Source organism: Aquila chrysaetos (genome assembly GCF_900496995.4).
Source record: "Aquila chrysaetos chrysaetos chromosome W unlocalized genomic scaffold, bAquChr1.4 W_unloc_3, whole genome shotgun sequence".
Classification (NCBI taxonomy): Eukaryota; Metazoa; Chordata; class Aves; order Accipitriformes; family Accipitridae; genus Aquila; species Aquila chrysaetos.
The window spans coordinates 3,526,561-3,548,276 of record NW_024470323.1 but is presented as its reverse complement, the minus strand read 5'-3'; the positions used below and the strand labels follow the sequence as shown (position 1 = coordinate 3,548,276).

The following is a 21,716-nucleotide window of genomic DNA, read 5'->3' as shown; positions in this document are numbered from 1 at the left end:
GTAAAAATGCCCCGGCCCCCTCACTCCGTCCCGTAGCTTTCGGGGGCTGTTTCTCCCATTCCGCCGCCTCGCACTGCCGGCAGGGCCCGCCGGCAGGAGCCGCGCCCCTTGGGGCGCCGCTGAGCCGACCCAGCCCTTCCCCCCCCCGAACAGCAATGGTTTGTCCCCGGGGAAGGAGAGAAGGAGATAAGTGCGGGGTTCACTGCCGGGTTTCGGTGTGGGTGGGTACTGTTTGGTTTCTCTTCTCTCGCTAGCGTTGCAGTGCGGACGCGCGCTATGCGCAGACTCTGTTCTTGGCTCAATATGGCGGCGGCGGATAAGCAGAAGTACGAGCACGGGCGGGTGAAGATCGGGCACTATATCTTGGGCGATACGCTCGGTGTCGGTACCTTCGGTAAAGTCAAGGGTGAGTGGTGGGGAGTGGGGCTGCTGCCTGCCTCGCCCAGCGGCATGGCCCAGTCGGGCCGCAGGAGGTAGCGCGCCGGGCGGGTGTGTCGGCCTGAGCAGTGGGGTCTCCGTTGCCAGCTGAGGGACGTGGCTGCCTGCGCTCGCCTCGCGGCGGCCGGTCTCCTGGGGCTGGGACCAGGCGGCCGTCGAGGCCTGACCGGGGCTGGGGGGGGGGGGCGCGTGGGGGCCGGGCCGCCGTCCTAGCCTGGCCTTGACTCCGCTCCGTCTCCCGCTCAGAGTGTTGGGGGGGGGGGGGGGGGGGGGGTGTGTGTGTCTGAGCTTCATTGGGGGTGGTGCCCGGCCGTACTCGCCGGACCGGCTGAGTCACCGGGCTGTGACGGCGCTAGCACCGCGGGTCGACGGGTGTTACCGAAACAGCCGGTCAAAGAAACTCTCCAAGACTCGATTTTGGAGTTTTAGAAAGCGGGCATTCTTTATTGCAGCGCTGGGTGCACGGGGGATCGCTCCATCTATCGTGCACACCGTTACCTACAGCAAGCAAAACTTATATTATTCCAGTCATTCATATTATCACTTACATAGTGTCCACCCTTTGGTCACTTGCAGTGTGGGTCATCTCTTTCTCCTAGCTAACTGGCCTTGGCAAGTTTTAATTACAAAAACTCAGCAGAACTCAAAGCTTATCATCAGGGCCCAAGGCACATCAGGCCCGAGGCCTCCTGTCTGTTGGCGCCTCCAGCACATACCATTGACAAAGATTAAGGTTTTTCTTATCAAATTAGTACATACCGAAATTTTGAAGTTTTCAAGCAAGCAAAAGTTCGTTAGTACAGCGATACAGTAAAATTTTCCTTCTCCTGCCTTTGTTCAAGGCATCATGGGGGTGGTGGGAGAGGGGCCGGGGAGAGGGACTGTAGGGCTGACAGTGTCGTGGCAGCCGCGAGAAGGCGTTTCACGGGCCGTTAGCTGGAGCCTCGGCCCCAGCCGCGGTGGCTGCAGGGTGGGGGCCTGGGGGCTATGGTCTGAATGCCGTCGACTGAGTGTGGTGGTGTGGAAATAGCACCTGGTATGCTGTGAACGTTTTTCAGGAAAGAAGAGTTGTATTAGCTGACTTCTCAGGGGGTAGGACCCGCAGTTCTGCAGCAGGAAGTAGTTGCTGGAGGAGCAAAAGCTTTCTCTTCTGTATTTAAGGAAATAATTCCTGGAAGCTAATTATGCTGCATTTATTTAAAACATCACTGGATATATAATGAAAGTAGGCAGTCTTAATTCTTGAGCTGTCTGTTTTGCTGCACAAATACTAATACTTGATGCCCTTACGAGGAAGGCAAGCTTTCTCTCTCTACAAGGGGAGAAATAAACATAAAAAGATGGGCCTGAGATTAACTGGCAGCACAGCTGACACACAGACATGGAAAGACTTTGTGCTAAAAACAGTTGACCAGTGGTTATCAAAGTTTTTTTTCAGCTCGGACTTAAACAACTTTTCCTAGTAGGGGTGCAGATGCCATGTGGTAAATTTGAAGCCTGTTAGAAATAAAATAGAAATTAAACTCTCCCTTGATGCCATTCACCACAGGTGAAAAAAACTGCATTATCTTAAACTGTTCCTGCTGTGGTGTTTGTGAGAACTGTTGAAATATTGGGGTATGAAAATTGAAAACACTGTTTCACAAATGAGACTAGACTCAGGTTGTATTCTTAAAATAAGTTTGGGGTTTTTTATGATTAACCTAATGGATTGCTCATGTACCAGTATAACCAGTAAAAAAATCCCAGCTTATCCTGTTGTATCTAATGTGCTAGCTGGCTTTTAACATATCTTTTTTCAGTGTAGATGTTCCTATTGTATGTTCTCTGCACAAGCTCTTTCAACTGTTGGCATGTTCTGAAGAAATTACTGATGTTTCAGCAGTCTGTTACCATGTTTCATTTCGAATTTACCTCCCTTTAGTTTAAATTCTTCTTCCCAGAAGTAGCATCAGATCATGGGCATCTCTTTGTATGATTGAAGAAAGTGGGTGAAGAGCACAGATTTCCCTCTCTAGAAATTGAAAGTGATGTCATGGATGGTGCTCTGCATAATAGTAGAACCAAATTGTACCTGGAAGTTGCTTGTTAATAAGGAACTTCTGGCATGCTATAGAAAGTAGGTATATATTTGACTCTAAGAATATCTAGGAAAGCAGTGGAAGAATATTTTGAGAGTAAAGCCCATTGAGTCTCCTTTTTTTTTCCAAGGCTGGCTTATAAAGTGACACCATCCCCCAGCCATTGGGGAGCAGTATATAAGCTGGCACAGGCAGGACACAGGAACAACCACAAAACCATGGATGAAATGCAAAGAGTAAATTTATTTTTGTTACCTCACTAACCAGAGGATCCCTGAAGCAGCACCCAGGCAGAGGCACACAAGTGGGGACACAGGCGCTGCTGAGCTCGGTCCATGCTGGAGGATCACCAAACCTGCTGTTTTCACCTGTATTTCAGGGATTTGTGCAGGTGTAGTTTGCCACTGGGCTTTGATCTTTCCCACAGCAGGGCAGGAATTTCAAGCATGTTGGATAGGGTGCCTCTAAATCTGTCATAGGCCTAGAACACAGATGTTCTACTTGTCAAGCACACAAGACTAAACAACAATTAGTATGATATGTGTTTTTTTTTCTACACCCCAGCTGCAGGTCACTTGAGCATGTTTATAATCTTCCTTGCCAATCTTCCCTTATTTTCCCACATTCCACCCCCTCACTCAAGGGACCACTTCTGCTGGGGCTGCAAAGCTGGAGGTGTCCGTTTGGGCTTTGTTGCATTAAAGGGTAAAGGAATTTGGCAGAAAATAAACCCCCTTGCATTCCAGCTTATCCTCAGATGTCAGAGGGGCTGGAGGCAGCTAGGTTTAGTTTCCGAGTAATGTCCAATTCAGTGCTATAAGTCCAGTCATGTAACTATCGTGATGGATGCACTTATAGCACGCTGCACTCTTGGCTTAGCTGCGTTCAATGCACGAGAATTACCAGACTTAAGGAGTTTGGTTGCGTTAATGAACTGTCATGACTAGATTAATGAGCAGTGCAGTTTATTAAAGCAACAGTACAGGTTCTTTTGGATTGCCAGTGATAAATATGCTGTCTGCAAAGCATGTGCAAATGATAATACAGTCGACTACAAGCACGTTAAATTATGAAAGAAAAGAGCTCTAAAGAATTCTAAGTTTCCCGGGGAAGCATTTGGTACAGCCAAGTGTTTGAATCTCACCCAATAGGCGTCTCTATGGGGGGGGAAGAGAGGTTCAGCCTGTTGACTGATCCCAGAAGTCAGCGATGTCCTCCTGACTTGTCTATGATGGTATCTTCCCTAATAGTCTTCCTCTTTTTGGGTCTCTGTCTTATTTTTCCTTTTAGGTGGAGCTTGAGTGATTCTAGTCATATATACCTTTGATTGGTATAAAATTCTCTCGCTTTGCTTTTAAAGGTATATGCTAGGAAAAATTCAGAGCGCATGCTCTGTGGGGGGGGGGTGGTTGCACCTTGGAGGTGGGTAACTTTTGGGATGGAGGTGTGTTTTGGTATTATAATTATATTATAATGAGCAAAGTTCACCCAGAGAACATGATTTAGTGTGTCACTACTCCAGAACTGGGCATGTGTGATATAAATCAGAAGTAGGGCATTAGGTTGACAGAACCCCCATTATTTTACCTCCTTGCTTCAGTGGATTCAATGCAGGGACTAACCGTTCTTGTTCCCTATCCCTGCGATCACAGAGCCTGGCTGCGGCATCTCCACTCTGCTCCATCCTCCATGTTGTTTCTCTTAGAGTCAGCATACCAAGTTCCCCTGGTGTTGCCAACATCTAAAAGTTGCAGGTTATGTTGCTTAGGGAACTACCATGGAACTGATTCTTTACATGTCCACTGCATTCCACCCTGGAGGTTCACCTTCCCTTGGGGGGGGGGGGGGGGGGGGGGGTGTCATATCAATAAGTCACCTCCAGCAATCATCCCACAGGGTGTAGGGCAGGGTAATTTACAGAGGCATGTAATAAACACATATAGAAAAAAGGAATAAACTCTACAATAATGTTTTGAATCGGGCTCCCACTCATCCTGTCAGGGAATTAAACTACTTAGCCAGCCAGGCACCACCAGTAGGTTGTTTCATTTGATGCATTAAGTCCTGGAGATGTTGAATGTCATCCTCTATGCTGGCTGATTCATCAGTTGTGTTGAAGCAAGACATGCCTTCAAAATTGGAGCAGTGTTTATGGTGTTGGAGGAGGAGATGAGATATTTCACCGCCAACCGATTTTGTAATGTTCCTTGGTGTACAGCCATTGCCTACTTGAAAAAAAATAACAAGGAACATTAATATCAAAAGCACTTAGCATAGTATAATTCTGTAATACAGCTACTGGGGTTAGCATGCCAATGAAACATGTCAAAAGATCCACAGCTGTTAATCTTCCCTTGATAAAAAAGGCAGATGAGTTAGTTACAGTAGAGGCCAACTGAATCCAAGTATTTACATGTTGATCTTGTGAAAATGTATCTAGGGCATGTGCTTGTAGTACAAGACTACAAAGCATGATGAGCCAACCTGTGATAAGGGAGGAAAACAGGAGTATCATCTCCTTCCAGTAATAGATATGCCATTGCTCCAGCTCCTTCATCTAATATCACTCTGGGTTTGATAACCTGTTGTGGGGCAATTGCCCAAGCAGATTGGAGAGCTATGGCTTGTGCTTTTTCAGATTGAACTTCAATTCGATGTTGGGCTTGCAACACCAATAACACTGTTCCAATGCTATCTCCTCTAGATAAGGCACAGGTATTTGTTGAAGATATCTAAAATACAAGAACTTGAGAATCTGATATCAACAAAGGATGTAAAATAAGAGGAGAAGTTGTGGTACAGAACCATATGGCATTCTCAGGGGTTATTATCTGAATCTTTGTGTCTAGGCTAATAGGTCACAGTCCCACCATGCAATCCATTGGTGTAAACAATTCCATTTCCCCTATAGTTAATATTTTGGGAGAGCTACCATCTGGAAGAATTTCAGTCCTCACCATGTTTTGTACTGGAGGTGTTGTAATACCATCATAGGGTGCTTGATTATGAATATTCTGGCTGTTTAACAGAAGAGCTGCTTTAGTAAGATGTGAACTCTAATGTTGTAAAGTTTTAGTACTGGTTAGCTTTTTAATTGTTCCTTCAACATTCCATTCATTCTTTCAGTCAAGCCATTAGCTTGGGGATGGTAGGCAATGTGGAACATCCAATCTATCCCTAGCCCTTGAGCCCAATCTTGGACATTATGTCCACTACAGTGTGTTCCTTGGTCACTTTGTATTTAGTGAGAAGGTTCATATTGATGAATGAGTTGTTCTAATGCTTCAATTGTGCTATGCTGATTAGTATATTTGGTGGGTTTAGCAAAAAACAGTCTTGATACTGTATCTACAGCAATACAGTGTCCTCGATGAGGGCAGGGGGCCCATGTAATCAACTTGCCAGGTATTCAAGGTCCATTGACCGCGTTTTATCTTTCCCCATGGCCTATATAATGCCCTTAAATGTAGCTGCGTACAAATACTACAATTATGTGCATGTGCTTTATAAATATGTAATGGCTATCAAAAAGAAAGCATTAGCAAGATCTATCACCACCTTCCAGGGTTGCAAATTTTTACTGATTTTTTTCTATAAGAGGAACCATGTCTGGTATCGTAACTGCAAGTGGGGGGGGTGACTTTATTCAATTCTCTATAATCTACAGTCATTTTCCAAGTGCTGTCTGGTTTTCAAACAGGCCAAACAGGATTATTAACAGCAGTCATGGTTTCCTTAATGATTCCCACTTGTTAAAGTGCCTGAACGGTTTGAGTAATTTCCTCCTCCTCCTCCCCCCCCCCCCCGGAATATGATATTGTTCTACAGTTACCACCTTGGCAGGCAGGGGCAGCACAACAGGATCCCACATCAGGAATCCACGCAAGACGGTTATAGATTGAATAGCAAATCCCGCTTGTGAAGTCCTGAAGCAGAAGCGACCGTTTACATTTCAACTGTTTGTCCTGCCAACACATCAGTGCCCAAGATATATTCTTTAACTGGGGCAATTAACACCGTTGTGGTAAATGGAGTGGCATTTCCTATTGTTAAGGTAACCTTAGCTCGGAGGGCAGGGGTCAGATTTCCCCCTAATCCACAGATTTGCAATGTGGCTTCTTTGTTATTAATATTACTATGTAATACAGTAACCTCAGCTCCAGTATCCACCAGAGCTAACACATGTAAAATCCCCCCAGACCACCACTTTATAGTTAAAGGAACGTAGGGGCGTCGGTCCTCTTCATGTTAAGAGGCTACAGTGGCGTCAATTTTGGGGGACCTGCCAAACCTTCATTTCTGCTGTTTTGGCATTTGCCAGGTAGCGCCTTGCCTTGAGGTGGCAGGCGGGGCAGAGGGTGGACGGGGAGTTGGTGGTGGGGCTGGGGCGGTCGGCTTTTTTGTGTAGGTGCTAACTTTTGCCATCAGCAAAACATTTCTGATGTGATCCCATTTATTTCTGATCATGGGACACCGGCTTGTACAAGATCATTCCACATTTGTTTCCTCATCACCTGTGATGTAACTCCTTTCGGTTTTGCCAGCTTTCCTTTATTCACCACCCGCACAGATGGTCCCAAAGTTACAACCCCAATTTCCCTCAAGGTATTTGCTAGGGTGCCTACATTACCAGTAGCATTTGTGACTGCTGGTATAATCAAGGGTTTTAGTGAGGCAGGCGCTCCTCTCAAAAGCTGCACTTTGATACTTTTCGTTACTGCTGCCCTGTCTGGATTGAATCCCGTAATCAATGCATGAACCATTGCTGTTCTCAAAATGTTCCTGGGCACATCAGAGTAAGATGATAAGCAGTACAGCAAGCAGCAAAAGCAAAAAGCAGCCACTAACAAGCACTAGACTCTAACATACAGTAAGGCAAGCATGCCCCATGGCAAGCACAGGAGCCTGCTGATTAATAGCTAAACAGCAACAACTACTATAAATTCAATCTAGCACATTCCAATCAAATCTGTCGTTATCTTGAACCCTTCATGCCCCACGTTGGGCACTAAAAAGGACTGTCATGGTTTGACCCCGGCCGGCAACCAAGCACCACACAGCCGCTTGCTCACTCCCCTCCCCTGTTTATTAGCAATATGCGCTATCAACCGTTCTACAGTATCTTGTAGCCCATGGCACTGCTCTGCTTGAGTAGTAACTACTTCTTGTGCGATCGCCTTTGCATCTTGTAAAGTCCTGACTGACTTTTCCAATTCTCTCATTTTACTCCATAGTGCAACAATTTCACGGTCAAGAGCTCAAAGACCAGTAACTAATAACCATCCCATCTCCCCGCTGATTTGCAAGATGAATTGGATGCCGCTTTCCATGGCAATCTGCGCATAGCTGTTTCAATTGTCTGGGGGGTAACCACCAGCTCCGTCATCTCTTTCAGGCCATGCTTCCAGCAGAGCCCATGTAGCCAGGAAAGTGGCCACGGGGGTCCAGCGCTCAGAACTAGGCCCTCCTGGAATACAGGGAGTCACCATCATGGCCTCCCCAGTCCCCAACTTTTTTGCCAGCTGTGGCGTGCTTGTTCCTGGATCCTGCCAATTATGCCAAATGTGTGAGCCAGCACAGGCAGGATGCAGGAACCACAGATGAAATGCAAAGAGTGTATTTATTTTCGTTACCTTGCCAACTGGGGATCCCCGAAGCAGCACCCAGGCAGAGGCACACAGGTGGGGACGCAGGCGCTGCTGAGCTTGGTCCATGCTGGAGGATCACCAAACCTGCTGTTTTCACCTGTATTTCAGGGATTTGCACAGGGTGCCTCTAAATCTACCATAGGCCTATGTTATCTAAACATAGATGTTCTACTTGTCAAGCACACAAGACTAAACAGTTAGTATGATATGTGTTTTTTTTCTACACCCCAGCTGCAGGTCACTTGAGCATGTTTATAATCCTCCTTGCCAATCTTCCCTTATTTTCCCATAAGCAGTGACCCCTAACTGGCAGCTGAAGTACTATTCCTTTCCTTGATAACTTGGTGCCTCCTTAAATAGAGAGGAAATGAGATAAGGGAGAAGATGGCCATCAGATTCTCTTTCCTCATGGAGGGACTACATGGTTGAGGGGAGGAGTCAAAAGATTATTTTTTTTTTTCTCCAGTGCACTGCACAAAACTAAGGTTGGCATACCCATAAATGTTCTAATATGTTTCCTCTTACATTTCAGAGGGTGCTGTTTGCATTACTGCTCCTGTTCTTATCTGTATTGGCAAAAACTTGTCTGAAGTTGAAACCTTGAAAGATAGTCAATTGGTGGAGCTACTGTTATAATTTTAACATGTTATTGAATGTCACTCCTATTAATATTTCATCAAATAAAATTAGCTTGAAGGGCTAATCTGCTTTATTGAAATACTTAATTGAAAAAAACAGTTGTCAGTTTTATTATTGCTCTGTTTCCGTAATACTACTCTGTCTACCTTATTTGGTTGAAGTTGGGTGTTCTTTTAGGCTGCTTTCTAGCTATTGATCATGTGAAGAGTACACACATGCATGTATGAACATAATTTTTTTAAAGAGTGGTGGGAGAAATCACCTTGTGGTAAAATGCAGCATCATTCTGCATACTGAATTGCCTTAAGTGGTCTGGGGATTTGTTTAGGAACTGTAAGCAAGTGTTGGTGTTCATGGACTAATGCTCTGTTTCCATAAACAAATTGTTTAAGTTTTATTATCTTGTCCCTAGATGATATACTATGTTGGTTTCATCTTGCTCTAGCTGTACTTCATAAAGGGCATATTTTATCTGTGATGCACTAGTTCTCTTCCTGAGCATGTTTTATTCATTTAATACCAGATCTGTGATTGTTTTCCTGTAATCCTCAGCATTTTCCTTCTCTGGTGACTGTTATGGTTTTATCAATTGACAATAAAAGGAAAACTGTAACAATTTTTTAAAAAAAATTTTTATTCAGTTAGGGTTTTCCTTGAGAGCTCATGTGATGTAGGGGGTCAGGCATATGGCTTTTTGAAAGTGGGTCTTTAATTTTTAACAGTGGTGGCAGCCCCAAAAGATGAGTTGGAAAACCAGTGCTTTAATTCTTAAAGGTCTCCTGCTGTCAAGGTAGCTGTCAGATGACTTTACACTGCTACTTACCCGTTTGCCCTCCCAGATAACTGTTACTGATGTGATGTTTTTCCATTTTAACTGTTCATCTGGCTGTACCTAGCCCGAATTAACTATTGACTGACTTAATTCATTTGATCATGCCTCAGATGGGCAGTCATGGAGAAGATGGCTGTTTCTAGCCAATATCCAGGCAAAGCTAAAATACTGCACAAGTAAAAAGCTGTGGGGTAAAAGAGAGTACTGAACCTAAATCAGTTATGTGTCTAAAAAAAAAAAAAAAAACGCTGATGTTTTCTGCTGAAACCAAATGCAGACTTTATTTCCAGATATTTTTTTTAAATAAAGTTAGCCTTCATAAAGGGAAGAGTAGTCAGGCTTCCAGTGATTTGTACTGAGAAAATGAGGGTACTAATTAAGACTGTAAATATATGATATTTGTTCCAGTCTGTAGAACTAGGTTAAAAACCCTGGTCTGTATAGCCTGCAAAACTGATGTAAATGGGCCTTCTTGATTAAGGCAGTGATAAGAGACCTGGGAATGGACAGCAAAGATCAGTTTGCAATCTGATGTTGTTGTGCAGCAATATGCCTTTGCACAGCATTACCTTTTTTTTTTTATGTTAGTGAAAACATTTGTTTAGTTCATACTTTTAATGACTACCTTCCTCTGAGCCTCGGGTTGGCTTTTTGGCATATGACAGAAATGCTTCATTAAACATAGCATATGCTTGTTCTGCTTTTTTTTTCTACAGCCTTTGTGACTGGTACCTCTATTTCATAAGAATGGGTGCCAGGTGCCCACCAAAGCCGCTCTATCACTCCCCCTTCTCAGCTGGACAGGGGGGAAAAAATACAACAAAAGGCTTGTGGGTCAAGATAAGGACAGTTTAATAAAGTGAAAGCAAAGGTCGCGCGCAAAAGCAAAGGAAAACAAATGATGTTATTCTCTACTTCCCATCAGCAGGCGATGTCTAGCTACTTCCTGGGAAGCAGGGCTTCAGTATGCGTAGTGGTTGCTCTGGAAGACAAAAAATGCCCCCCTTCCATCTCCCTTTACTTAGCTTTTATATCTGAGCTGATGTCATATGGTATGGAATATCTGTTTGGTTAGTTTAGGTCAGCTGTCCTGGTCATGTCCCCTCCCAAGATCTTGCCCTGCCCCAGCCTGCTGTTGAGGGGGGGGGGGGGGGGGGGGGGGCGGGCAAAAATGTTGGAGAGACAGCCTTGATGCTGTGCCAGCACTGCTCAGCAGTAGCCAAAACACTGGGGTGTTATCAACACCTTTCTAGCTACCGATGCAGAGCACAGCACTGCGAGGGCTGCTATGGGGAGTATTAACTCCATCTCAGCCAGACCCAATACAATCTCCACCCCTTATTCCATACCATTTGCGTCATGCTCAGGTCCCACATAATTTAATACACATATCTTCTAACCACGCCATTGTATTTAATTCTCATTACTGAAATCCCTTCTTACCAACACTTACAACTGAAACTACACACTTAAACCACTTTTATACCCAACATACAGATTTATACATTCTTATTAATTACTATCCCCTGTCCTTTAACAGATAGATATTCCATGGGCTTCTTCCACTCCTCCAGATGTTCACCCACAGCTTATGACTTGGGCCCCATCCGTCAAGATGAGTGGTCAGGACAGGAGAAGCAGTATGTTCGATCGTTGGGCACCAACACCGGCTTGGTTTGGGTCACCGTTGCACTTGTCTGGTTCCCTGCGAAGTTCATGCCTCTGCAGTTCAGGTCATTCCTGCTACATTACTTCCTACAACATACAACTCACATCACAGATTATTTTTCCCTCAAGGTTAAATGTCCTTGAGGCACACACCAGGTCTCCCCATCCTTCCGTATTACCCACCAAGTACACCCAGGTCCTTGAGCAAAGACAATCCCACGAATGGGTTTGCTTTTTCCCATGGGAGGAGAAATCCACACCGCCTTCCCCAGCCACTTCCCCATGTGTACTACGGGGACCTTATCTCCTTCCACAGTATGTAAGGGTTTTGTTTGGGCAGGACCAGGACGGTTAGCAGATCCTCTGGTGTTAACTAGCCAAGTGGCTTCTGCTAAATTTGTATCCCAATGCTTCCATGTCCCATTGCCTAGCGCTCTCAACATAGTCTTTAACAGTCCATTATAGCTCTCAATTTTTCCAGATGCTTGCAGGTGATAGGGGATGTGGTACACCCACTCAATGCCGTGTTTCTTTGCCCAGGAGCTTATGAGGTTATTTCGGAAATGAGTCCCATTGTCTGATTCAATTCTTTCTGGGGTACCATGTCGCCATAGAATTTGCCTTTCGAGGCCTAAGATGGTGTTTCGGGCAGTGGCATGGTTTACAGGGTATGTTTCTAGCCAACCAGTAGTTGCTTCCACCATCGTGAGTATGTAGCGCTTGCCTTGGCGTGTTCGTGGCAGTGGTCCAATGTAGTCAATTTGCCAGGCCTCGCCATATCGAAAACCCAGCCAGCGCCCTCTGTTCCAGGGAGACTTTACTCTGGTGGCTCGTTTGATTGCAGCACATGTTTCACATTCATGAGTGACCTGTGTGATGGCCTCCATGGTCAGGTCCACCCCTCGATCACGAGCCCATCTATAATGTTGCATCTCTCCCTAGATGCCCTGATGTCTCATGGGCCCATCGAGCTACAAATAGCTCACCCTTACGCTCCCAGTCCAGGTCCACCTGAGCTACTTCTATTTTGGCAGCCTTGTCTACCTGTTCATTATTTCGATGTTCTTCAGTGGCATGGCTTTTGGGCATGTGAGCATCTACATGACGTACCTTTAGAGCCATGTGTTCTACACGGGCAGCAATGTCCTGCCACAATGCTGCTGCCCAGATGGGTTTACCCCGGCGTTGCCAATTGGTCTTCTTCCACTGCTGTAGCCACCCCCATAGGGCATTAGCCACCATCCAGGAGTTGGTATAGAGGTAGAGTACCGGCCACTTTTCTCATTCAGCAATATCTAGGGCTAGTTAGATGGCTTTCACTTCTGCAAACTGACTTGTTTCACCTTCTCCTTCAGCGGCCTCAACGACTTGTCATGTGGGACTCCACACAGCAGCTTTCCACTTCCGATGGTTCCCTACCACACAACAGGATCCATCAGTAAACAAAGCATAATGCCTTTCGTCTTCTGATAACTCATTATATGGTGGTGCCTCTCGGGCATGAGCCACCTCCTCAGGCAATGCTCCAAAATCTCTGCCTTCTGGCCAGTCCATGATCTCTTCCAGAATTCCTGGGCGGTTGGATTTCCCTAGTCGAGCTCGTTGCATGATCAATGCTATCCACTTACTCCATGTAGCGCTGGTTGCATGATGTGCAGAGGGGATGTTTCCTTTGAACATCCAGTGTAGCACAGGCAATCGTGGTGCCAAGAGGAGATATGCTTCTGTACCAACAACTTCGGAAGCGGCTTGAACCCCCTCATATGCTGCTAGTATTTCTTTTTCAGTCGGGGTGTAGTGGGCTTCTGATCCTCGGTACCCCTGGCTCCAAAACCCTAATGGTCGACCTCAAGTTTCTCCTGGTGTTTTCTGCCAGAGGCTCCAGGTGAGACCATGCTCCCCAGCTGCAGTGTAGAGTACATTTTGTACATCTGGTCCTGTCCGGACAGGCCCAAGAGCTACTGCACGAGCTATTTCCTGTCTGATATGCTCAAAGGCTTGTTGTTGCTCAGGGCCCCATTCAAAATAGTTCTTTTTTTGGGTTACTCGATAGAGAGGGCTCACAAGCTGACTATAACCTGGAATATGCATTCTCCAGAACCCCACAAGGCCTAGGAAAGCCTGTGTTTCTTTCTTGTTAGCTGGTGGAGACATAGTTGCTATCTTGTTGACCACATCCATAGGGACATGACGGCGTCCATCCTGCCATTTTATTCCCAAGAACTGAATCTCCTGTGCAGGTCCCTTGACCTTGCTTTTCTTTATGGCGAAACCAGCTTTCAGAAGAATCTTAATTACTCTTTTTCCCTTCTCAAACACTTCTTCTTCTGCCTCGTTGCCCCACACGATGATGTCATCTATGTATTGTAGATGTTCACAGGCATCGCCTTGTTCCAGTGCAGTTTGGATTAGTCCGTGGCAAATGGTAGGGCTGTGCTTCCACCCCTGGGGCAGTCGATTCCAGGTGTATTGGACACCTCTCCACGTGAAAGCAAACTGTGGCCTGCACTCTGCTGCCATAGGAATGGAGAAAAACGCATTGGCAATATCAATAGTAGCATACCACGTGGCTGCCTTTGATGCCAGTTCATATTGGCGCTCTAACATGTCTGGTACAGCAGCACTCAGTGGTGGTGTCACTTCGTTCAGGCCGCGATAATCTACTGTTAACCTCCACCCTCCATCAGACTTTTGCACTGGCCATATAGGACTATGAAAAGGTGAATGAGTCTTGCTGATGACTCCTTGGCTCTCCAGTTGATGAATCAGCTCACGGATGGGAGCCAGGGAGTCTCGGTTTGTCCGATATTGCCAGCGGTGCACCGTCCTGGTAGCGATTGGCACCTGCTGTTCTTCAACTCGCAGCAATCCCACAATGAAGGGATCTTCCGAGAGGCCAGGCAGGGTAGATAGCTGTTTGATCTTCTCTGTGTTTACAGTGGCTACACCAAAAGCCCATCGGTACCCCTTTGGGTCCTTGAAGTACCCTCTCTTGAGGTAGTCTATGCCAAGGATACAAGGGGCCTCTGGGCCGGTCACAATGGGGTGCTTTTCCCACTTGTCCCCTGTCAAGCTCACCTCAGCCTCCAATATAGTCAATTCTTGGCATCCCCCTGTCACTCCAGAGATCCAGATGGGTTCTGTGCCCCTGTACCCTGATGGCACCAGCGTACACTGTGCACCAGTGTCTACCAAAGCCTTATACCTCTGTGGGTCTCATGTGCCAGGCCATTGAATCCACACGGTCCAGTATATCCGGTCATCCCTTTCCTCCTCCTGGCCGAAGGCAGGGACCCTCTATTGCTGTTCCTCATCAGAGTATTCACTGTCTGACCCTAGCGGTGCCAGACCAGAAGTCCCCTCACCAGGATCAAGGGAGGTGGTTTCAGTTCTATGCCTGGAGGATTGCTGATTGCTTTCTTGGGCCTCTACAGCAACGACACTGACAGCCTTCTTCTTGGGTGACCCCTTCTTAACAGCTGTCTTCCCTCTCAGTTCACGTACGCGGGCTTCCAGCTTAAAGGTGGGTTCACCATCCCACTTCCTCATGTCCTCCCCTTGGTCACGCAGGAAGAACCAGAGTGTACCACGTGGCATACGCCTTGGGCTCCCTTTCCCTCTGACCGGGGCAGGAGAGGACTGATTTCTTGGAGCGTCCCTAACAGCCAAGGCACTGTCCTGTAGGGATGAGGAGACACAGAGATTTTCCTCAAAGTTTTGGAGCCAAGACGACACTTTCTCCACAGTTGGTGTTTCCATATCTGGGCAATACATTGCTGCCAAGCTGTTAGAATACGACGCTGGGGCACCTTGAATCACTTTTCTCCACATGGCCCGTGTGCACAGGACATCCTCTGGATCTTTGGAGACCTCCTCATCATCTAGATCACTGTAGATGACTTCCACCACTGCTAATTCTCTCAGGTACTGGATGCCTTCATCTGCGGTAGTCCACTTTTCTGAGGAATTCACAAGATCTTCCTTGAATGGATATCTTGCCCTCACACTTGAGAGGAGCCGGCTCCAGAGACTGCAAATTGCTGCCTCTTTTCCAATTCCTCTTTCAATTCCCCGGTTTCTAGCGAGGGATCCCAGCTGTTGGGCTTCCTTGAGTTCCAGTTGCTGACTGTCGGCCCCATTATCCCAGCATCGGAGCAGCCAGGCAGTAATCCGCTCACCTGGCTGGCGGCTGTAGTCTTTCCACGAGTCCCGATGTTCTGAGGAGGTCAGGGACTGGGTAGTTTCCGCTTCCTGTCTAAGTTCTCTCACTCCTTCCTCCAATTTCTTTATTGAAGGACCGGCTTCTAGATTAAGCCTTTCTTCTTCTTCTTCTTCCCTCACTAATCGATGGTATGGACCTGTTGATCTCCTTATCCATTGTTTCTTTTTCACTACTGGGGCAATTACTGTAGTTGTCGTTGTTGTTTGGGTCCCTATCTCGAGCATGGTGTCCTCAGATGCAGTCTGGGTCCCTGTCTCAACCGTGGTCCTCTGGGAGTGTTGGAACTATGGCTTGGTAGGCATAGGACAGGCCCCAGTACAGCGCAAGAAGCTGCTGGTTTTCATTGGGATAGGCAAGGCACCCCTCTACTCTATCAGGTGGCGCATCAGTTTGCCAGGGTTGCTTGCCTGTTGGGGTGTAAAGTCCCAGATTATGGGAGGTGATAACCGTCCTAGGAATCTGCCCAAATCCTTCCATATACCCTGCCACCCAGGGACCGGTCGCTTGAGGACACATTTCAGTATTGCCTCACCCGAAACTTGTCTTCTCTTATACCAGGATGAGACCAGATTCCACAATACCCATAATATACCACCAGTATTAATTATTAGTATTGAACAGCTCACATAAGGGTGAACAAGGACGTCAGGAGCCTGCATAATAAAACCATTCACATCAATGCCCGGTAGGGAGAGGGAGATGTGTTCCCTCATCTCTTCCACAACATAGCTCCCACAGCACAGTAAAACCATCAGTGCCAGGACAAAGCACATAGCCATTATTTGCATTACCATGTTCCCAAACTCAGCAAAACAGAGATAAGCAAGCAGCCAACAAGCTCCGTGACCTGCACAGGAGCTTGCCACTTAATAACTAGCTAAGGCACGCTTAATGCAAAACTGCCGTTGTCGTGCCCCACGTTGGGTGCCAAAAAGGACTGTGGTGGGTTGACCCTGGCTGGGTGCCAGGTGCCCACCAAAGCCGCTCTATCACTCCCCCTCCTCAGCTGGACAGGGGGGAGAAAATATAACAAAAGGCTCGTGGGTCAAGATAAGGACAGTTTAATAAAGTGAAAGCAAAGGTCGCGCGCGAAAGCAAAGGAAAACAAATGGTGTTATTCTCTACTTCCCATCAGCAGGCGATGTCTGGCCACTTCCTGGGAAGCAGGGCTTCAGTACGCGTAGTGGTTGCTCTGGAAGACAAAAAATGCCCCCCTTCCATCTCCCTTTACTTAGCTTTTATATCTGAGCTGACATCATATGGTATGGAATATCTGTTTGGTTAGTTTAGGTCAGCTGTCCTGGTTATGTCCCCTCCCAAGATCTTGCCCTGCCCCAGCCTGCTGTTGAGGGGGGGGGGCAAAAATGTTGGAGAGACAGCCTTGATGCTGTGCCAGCACTGCTCAGCAGTAGCCAAAACACTGGTGTGTTATCAACACCTCTCTAGCTACTGATGCAGAGCACAGCACTATGAGGGCTGCTATGGGGACTATTAACTCCATCTCAGCCAGACCCAATACAACTCTGAATGGCCTTGTGATCTGTTTTCTTTTCCAGTTGAAGACCTGGTGAACTAAGTTTAGAGACTTGTTCCTGCACTTTAACAGTTAAAACAAGTCATTGCTGCTTTGAGACTGTCTTGGAAATCTTGATGTTATGCATAGCCATAGTGAAGCTTCAAGGCAATTGGCATTATCAAAGAATAAAGAAATATAGAGAAATGTTAGGTCTGTAAAGGGAACTTCTTTTTGCAGTGATTATTTTGAAGGACTGATAGCTCATTGAGGCTTAGGGTGACTAACATAAATATATTTTGATTACTTCTTATTTGTGAGCCTTCCCCTTCATAGGTAAAACTTCTGTCAAGAGGTAATACAAAGTAGCTTTTGTAAAGATAACACTGGCTTCTTTTCTACATGATGTTATCTGAGGTCTTGCTTTCAGTTCTGTCTTTATGCTGAATTCAGAAGTAGTCGGTGGTCTGTTACCAGTTAGTGTCTGCTGTTTTGCTGATATCAGATACCTTGAACTGCTTCATCATACAGTAAGTTCTTATGACATGTGGATAAAGACTTAACTTAAAACCATAGTAGCAATTCAGTATGTTTTCTCCTTGGAATTAACAGTTTAGTTCTAATGTGACAGTATACAAACAATAACAAAGCTGCAAAGCCACTTTACAGTACAAAAAAAAATGACAACTCTATCTTGATTAAATGCATGTGGAAAAACTTGTATTTGCTATTACATTATGCAGCAATGTGAAGATTACTTTTGTCTGGGAAGACTGAAAGATTTCTGAAAAGATCACATAGTTTAAGACTTAAAGTATATGACTTGTGATAGCTGAACAGTGCTAATGGATACTCAGTGGATCATATCCAAGAAGACAGTCTTATTTCATGAAGCACATGGTTAATGGAAGCTTGTATCTTTAAAAGCTAAATTTGGTATAATCTTATATTGAAGGGGGGGGGCAAAAATTACCGAAGAAAATAGCCATTCAATTTGAAGAGTCTTAAGCAAGTGAACAGGCTTTTTGGGATCTTTTTGCACCTGCAAAAAAACACAGTATGTTTTCATTTCAGTAATTTATTTGAAGTTGGCAAACAGCTGAAGAAACAGAAAAGCTTTTCTCCCAGTCAATGAATAAAATCAAGGCTTGAGGCACAATCTTGAAAGCTGTGATGGCTAGAATTGGTTTTAGTCAACTGCAAATGTTACTGTTTAATTACTTTGAATGAAAAATGTGTTTTGATAAACTCTTATGTGCCTTGCATATTGAACATAGAATGTTGTAGCTAATAAATGACCTAATCTTTTTCTGAGTTCTAATTCCAGTTTTCATCTAAGGTAGACTGACAAATCAGAAATGAAACAAACTTGCTGAGAAATTAAACAATGCATGTCAGAACTGAATATTTGAATATTTAGATGCTAAGCTGTAGAATTGCTCAAATGTATATGCTACTTACATTTAAGGAGGTGATGTGCGGAAACAGACTCCACAATCAGTGAGATTGTAAAGTAGGTATGTTTATTCAGCGCTGGGCAGCACGGGGGGGGGGGGGGGGGGGGGGGGGGTAGTCCCACCAAAGTCGTGTGCGCCTGACTCGGCAGTTCGCTTCAAATTTATACAGTCAAGTGTTACATATACATGGCGTTTCGCAGTACGCCTATACATAGGCATGATCTATCCCCGCTTCATATTAAAATTAGTTCCAAAAGTCACAAGGCCGGTCTTGGCTGGTTTTTGGGGTGGACTGCTGCTTCTTATCAGGGACTATCTCCTGCCCCAGCCAGCCTCAACAATGCAAACATTAAGCATCACTTCTCATCCTCTTGGGCCATGTCTGCCTCTATTGAAATTTCTTTAACTTCACTATAAGCTAGATAATTATTAAACAGTTCCTATCTACATCCATATATCTACTATATCTACTAAGGTTCCTTTGGCTCCCCGTTTCAGAGGTGTTTAACTTAGTACTTCGTAAACCAAAGGAAGATGCAAATTAATGCTTCTGATTTTTGGTTAGTTTCTAAGCTGTTTCTTACTATGTCGTGGTTTAACCCCAGCCAGCAACTAAGCACCACGCAGCTGCTCACTCACTCCCCCCCCACCCAGTGGGATGGGGGAGAAAATCGGGAAAAAGAAGCAAAACCCGTGGGTTGAGATAAGAACAGTTTAATAGAACAGAAAAGAAGAAACTAATAATGATAATGATAACACTAATAAAATGACAACAGCAATAATGAAAGGATTGGAATGTACAAATGATGCGCAGTGCAATTGCTCACCACCCGCCGACCGGCACCCAGCAAGTCCCCGAGGGGTGATTCCCCGCCCCCCCTTCCCAGTTCCTATACTAGATGGGATGTCACATGGTATGGAATACCCTGTTGGCCACTTTGGGTCAGCTGCCCTGGCTGTGTCCTGTGCCAACTTCTTGTGCCCCTCCAGCTTTCTCACTGGCTGGGCATGAGAAGCTGAAAAATCCTTGACATTAGTCTAAACACTACTAGCAACAACTGAAAACATCAGTGTTATCAACATTCTTCACATACTGAACTCAAAACATAGCACCGTACCAGCTACTAGGAAGACAGTTAACTCTATCCCAGCTGAAACTAGGACATACTAAGAGATTGATGTTAATTTTTAACTTGCCAATTAAAGGGTTTTTTTTAAATACTTCTGACTTACCTTGGTTCACTTTATTGATAGGCAAAGTCTTTGTAATTTGAATGGAATAGTTGCTTTTCTAGTGTTTTATGTCAGTGATTCATTACTCCTTAGGGTTTGGATATAGATTATATAATTTGTTGGGTACCTTTAAAACCTCAATCACATTTGAACTGAAGAAAAAATGGGGATGTAATTGCTTTAATTGTAGATCTAACTGAAAGGAAATAATTCTTGTAGGTGATGTGATTTTTACAATTCTAGGCACTCACCTATCACTGCTTTGTGGTATGTCTAGAGCCCCAGCCAGCAACTAAGCACCATGCAGCTGCTCACTCACTGCCCCCCCCACCCAGTGGGATGGGGGAGTGAGAGAGACTGAAAGAGTTAATATCTCAAACATTGTGGTGGGGCAAGTTCTGCTTAAAGACAAACCCTGCACAGCAAGGAACCAAGGTGAAAAGCCCATCAGCTCAGACATCAGCAACAGGAGGGGGAGGGTGTGCTGGAGGGTGCACAGCTCCCTGTTCTGATACAAAGATCAAACAATGGCAGTGTCTGCAGGGAAGGAGAAGTTACTCCACAAACGACCCCCAAGCCCAAAGGCTCACAAACTGCTCATTAACCTGAGGAGTTCGGGTGCCCACCTGAAGGAGGGGCAAGGATGATAAAAGGACACCAACTGAAGCCCCAGGTGTGCAAGCCCACCAGAACTGGACCCCTCGGCTGACTGGACACCTCGGCTGACTGGACCAATGCTGGACCCAGCACCGGTGAAATCTTTCTCTCTTCCTTTTTCTCTCTCTGTCTTCTTCTCTCTTTCCTTTTCCACAATCCCTACACCTCATCCGTTTCAAGGCATAAACCGTTGACCAAGTCTGAGACTAAGAGTGGATCCAGCCACCCCCAGACCCTTCTCTGAGGAGGAGTCTGGAAAGCAAGGGGGTCTGCTCTGAACCTCGTGACTCAATGGGAGGGATCTCCTTATTCCCTGAATTGATGTATATGGTTACCACGGGTTACACGCTTTACAGAAGTAGTCTTATGCTAATTCCTGTTGTGAGAAACCCTGCCACCTGCTACCACGCCTCCCCAGTTCAGTTTGCTTCTGTCATGAATAAAATCTTTAACTGATCCTTTGGTGTCTTAATTTAGCCCGAGGGAATTTCAAATTAAACACGACTCCCTGGTCTGTCCAGTCTGGGTCGTGACAGAGAAAATTGGGAAAAGAAGTAAAACTCGTGGGTTGAGATAAGAATGGTTTAATAGAATATAAAATATAAAAAGAAGAAACTAATAATGATAACACTAATAAAGTGACAGCAGTAATGATAAAAGGATTGGAATACGCAAATGATGCACAGTGCAATTGCTCACCACCTGCCGATCGATGTCCAGTTAGTCCCCGAGCGGTGATCCCCTGGACCCCACTCCCCCCAGTTCCTATACTAGATGGGACGTCCCATGGTATGGAATACCCCGTTGGCCAGTTTGGGTCAGCTGCCCTGGCTGTGTCCTGTGCCAGCTTCTTGTGCCCCTCCAGCTTTCTTGCTGGCTGGGCATGAGAAGCTGAAAAATCCTTGACTTTAGACTAAACATTACTTAGCAACAACTGAAAACATCAGTGTGTTATCAACATTCTTCTCATACCAAACTCAAAAACATAGCACTGTACCAGCTACTAGGAAGACAACTCTATCCCCGCCGAAACCAGGACAGTGATGAATGTTATCTCCTCTGAATGAGGGGATGCGTTCTTTCACCTTGCAGGTGGAACCTTTCTGTTTTCTCAGGTACAAAAGACATCTTACCACTGCATCATGATGGTTCAGGGTTTTGGATGATCCACTAGTTAGTTACTTCCCTACAGGAGTTTAGACAAAGTGCTTTATTTTACACAGTGGCCATCTTTTTGTTGTAAGAATAATACCTCAGAGATGCTTATTGTTATCTCTGTGTCTCTGCTAAGAATTTCTTTTCACTTGCATTGGTTTTTAGCTCACTAT

The 21,716-nt window shown here is 45.6% G+C and overlaps 1 protein-coding gene across 6 annotated transcripts in view; it reads left to right on the top strand.

Moving 5' to 3' along the window:
• The first annotated feature begins 198 nt into the window (after positions 1 to 198).
• LOC121233007 (5'-AMP-activated protein kinase catalytic subunit alpha-1-like) overlaps positions 199 to 21,716 on the top strand; it is a 45,770-nt gene continuing 24,252 nt past the window's right edge. For 5 of the 6 annotated variants that reach the window (XR_005931813.1, XR_005931814.1, XM_041121590.1 and 2 more), the window contains exon 1: positions 199 to 406. Coding sequence is in view for 3 of the 6 variants with exons in the window: in XM_041121590.1 (XP_040977524.1) it covers positions 277 to 406 (130 nt within the window). In the remaining 3 variants the exon portion in view is untranslated. The remainder of the gene's footprint in view (positions 407 to 21,716) is intronic. The other variant, XM_041121592.1, reaches the window with a different exon arrangement.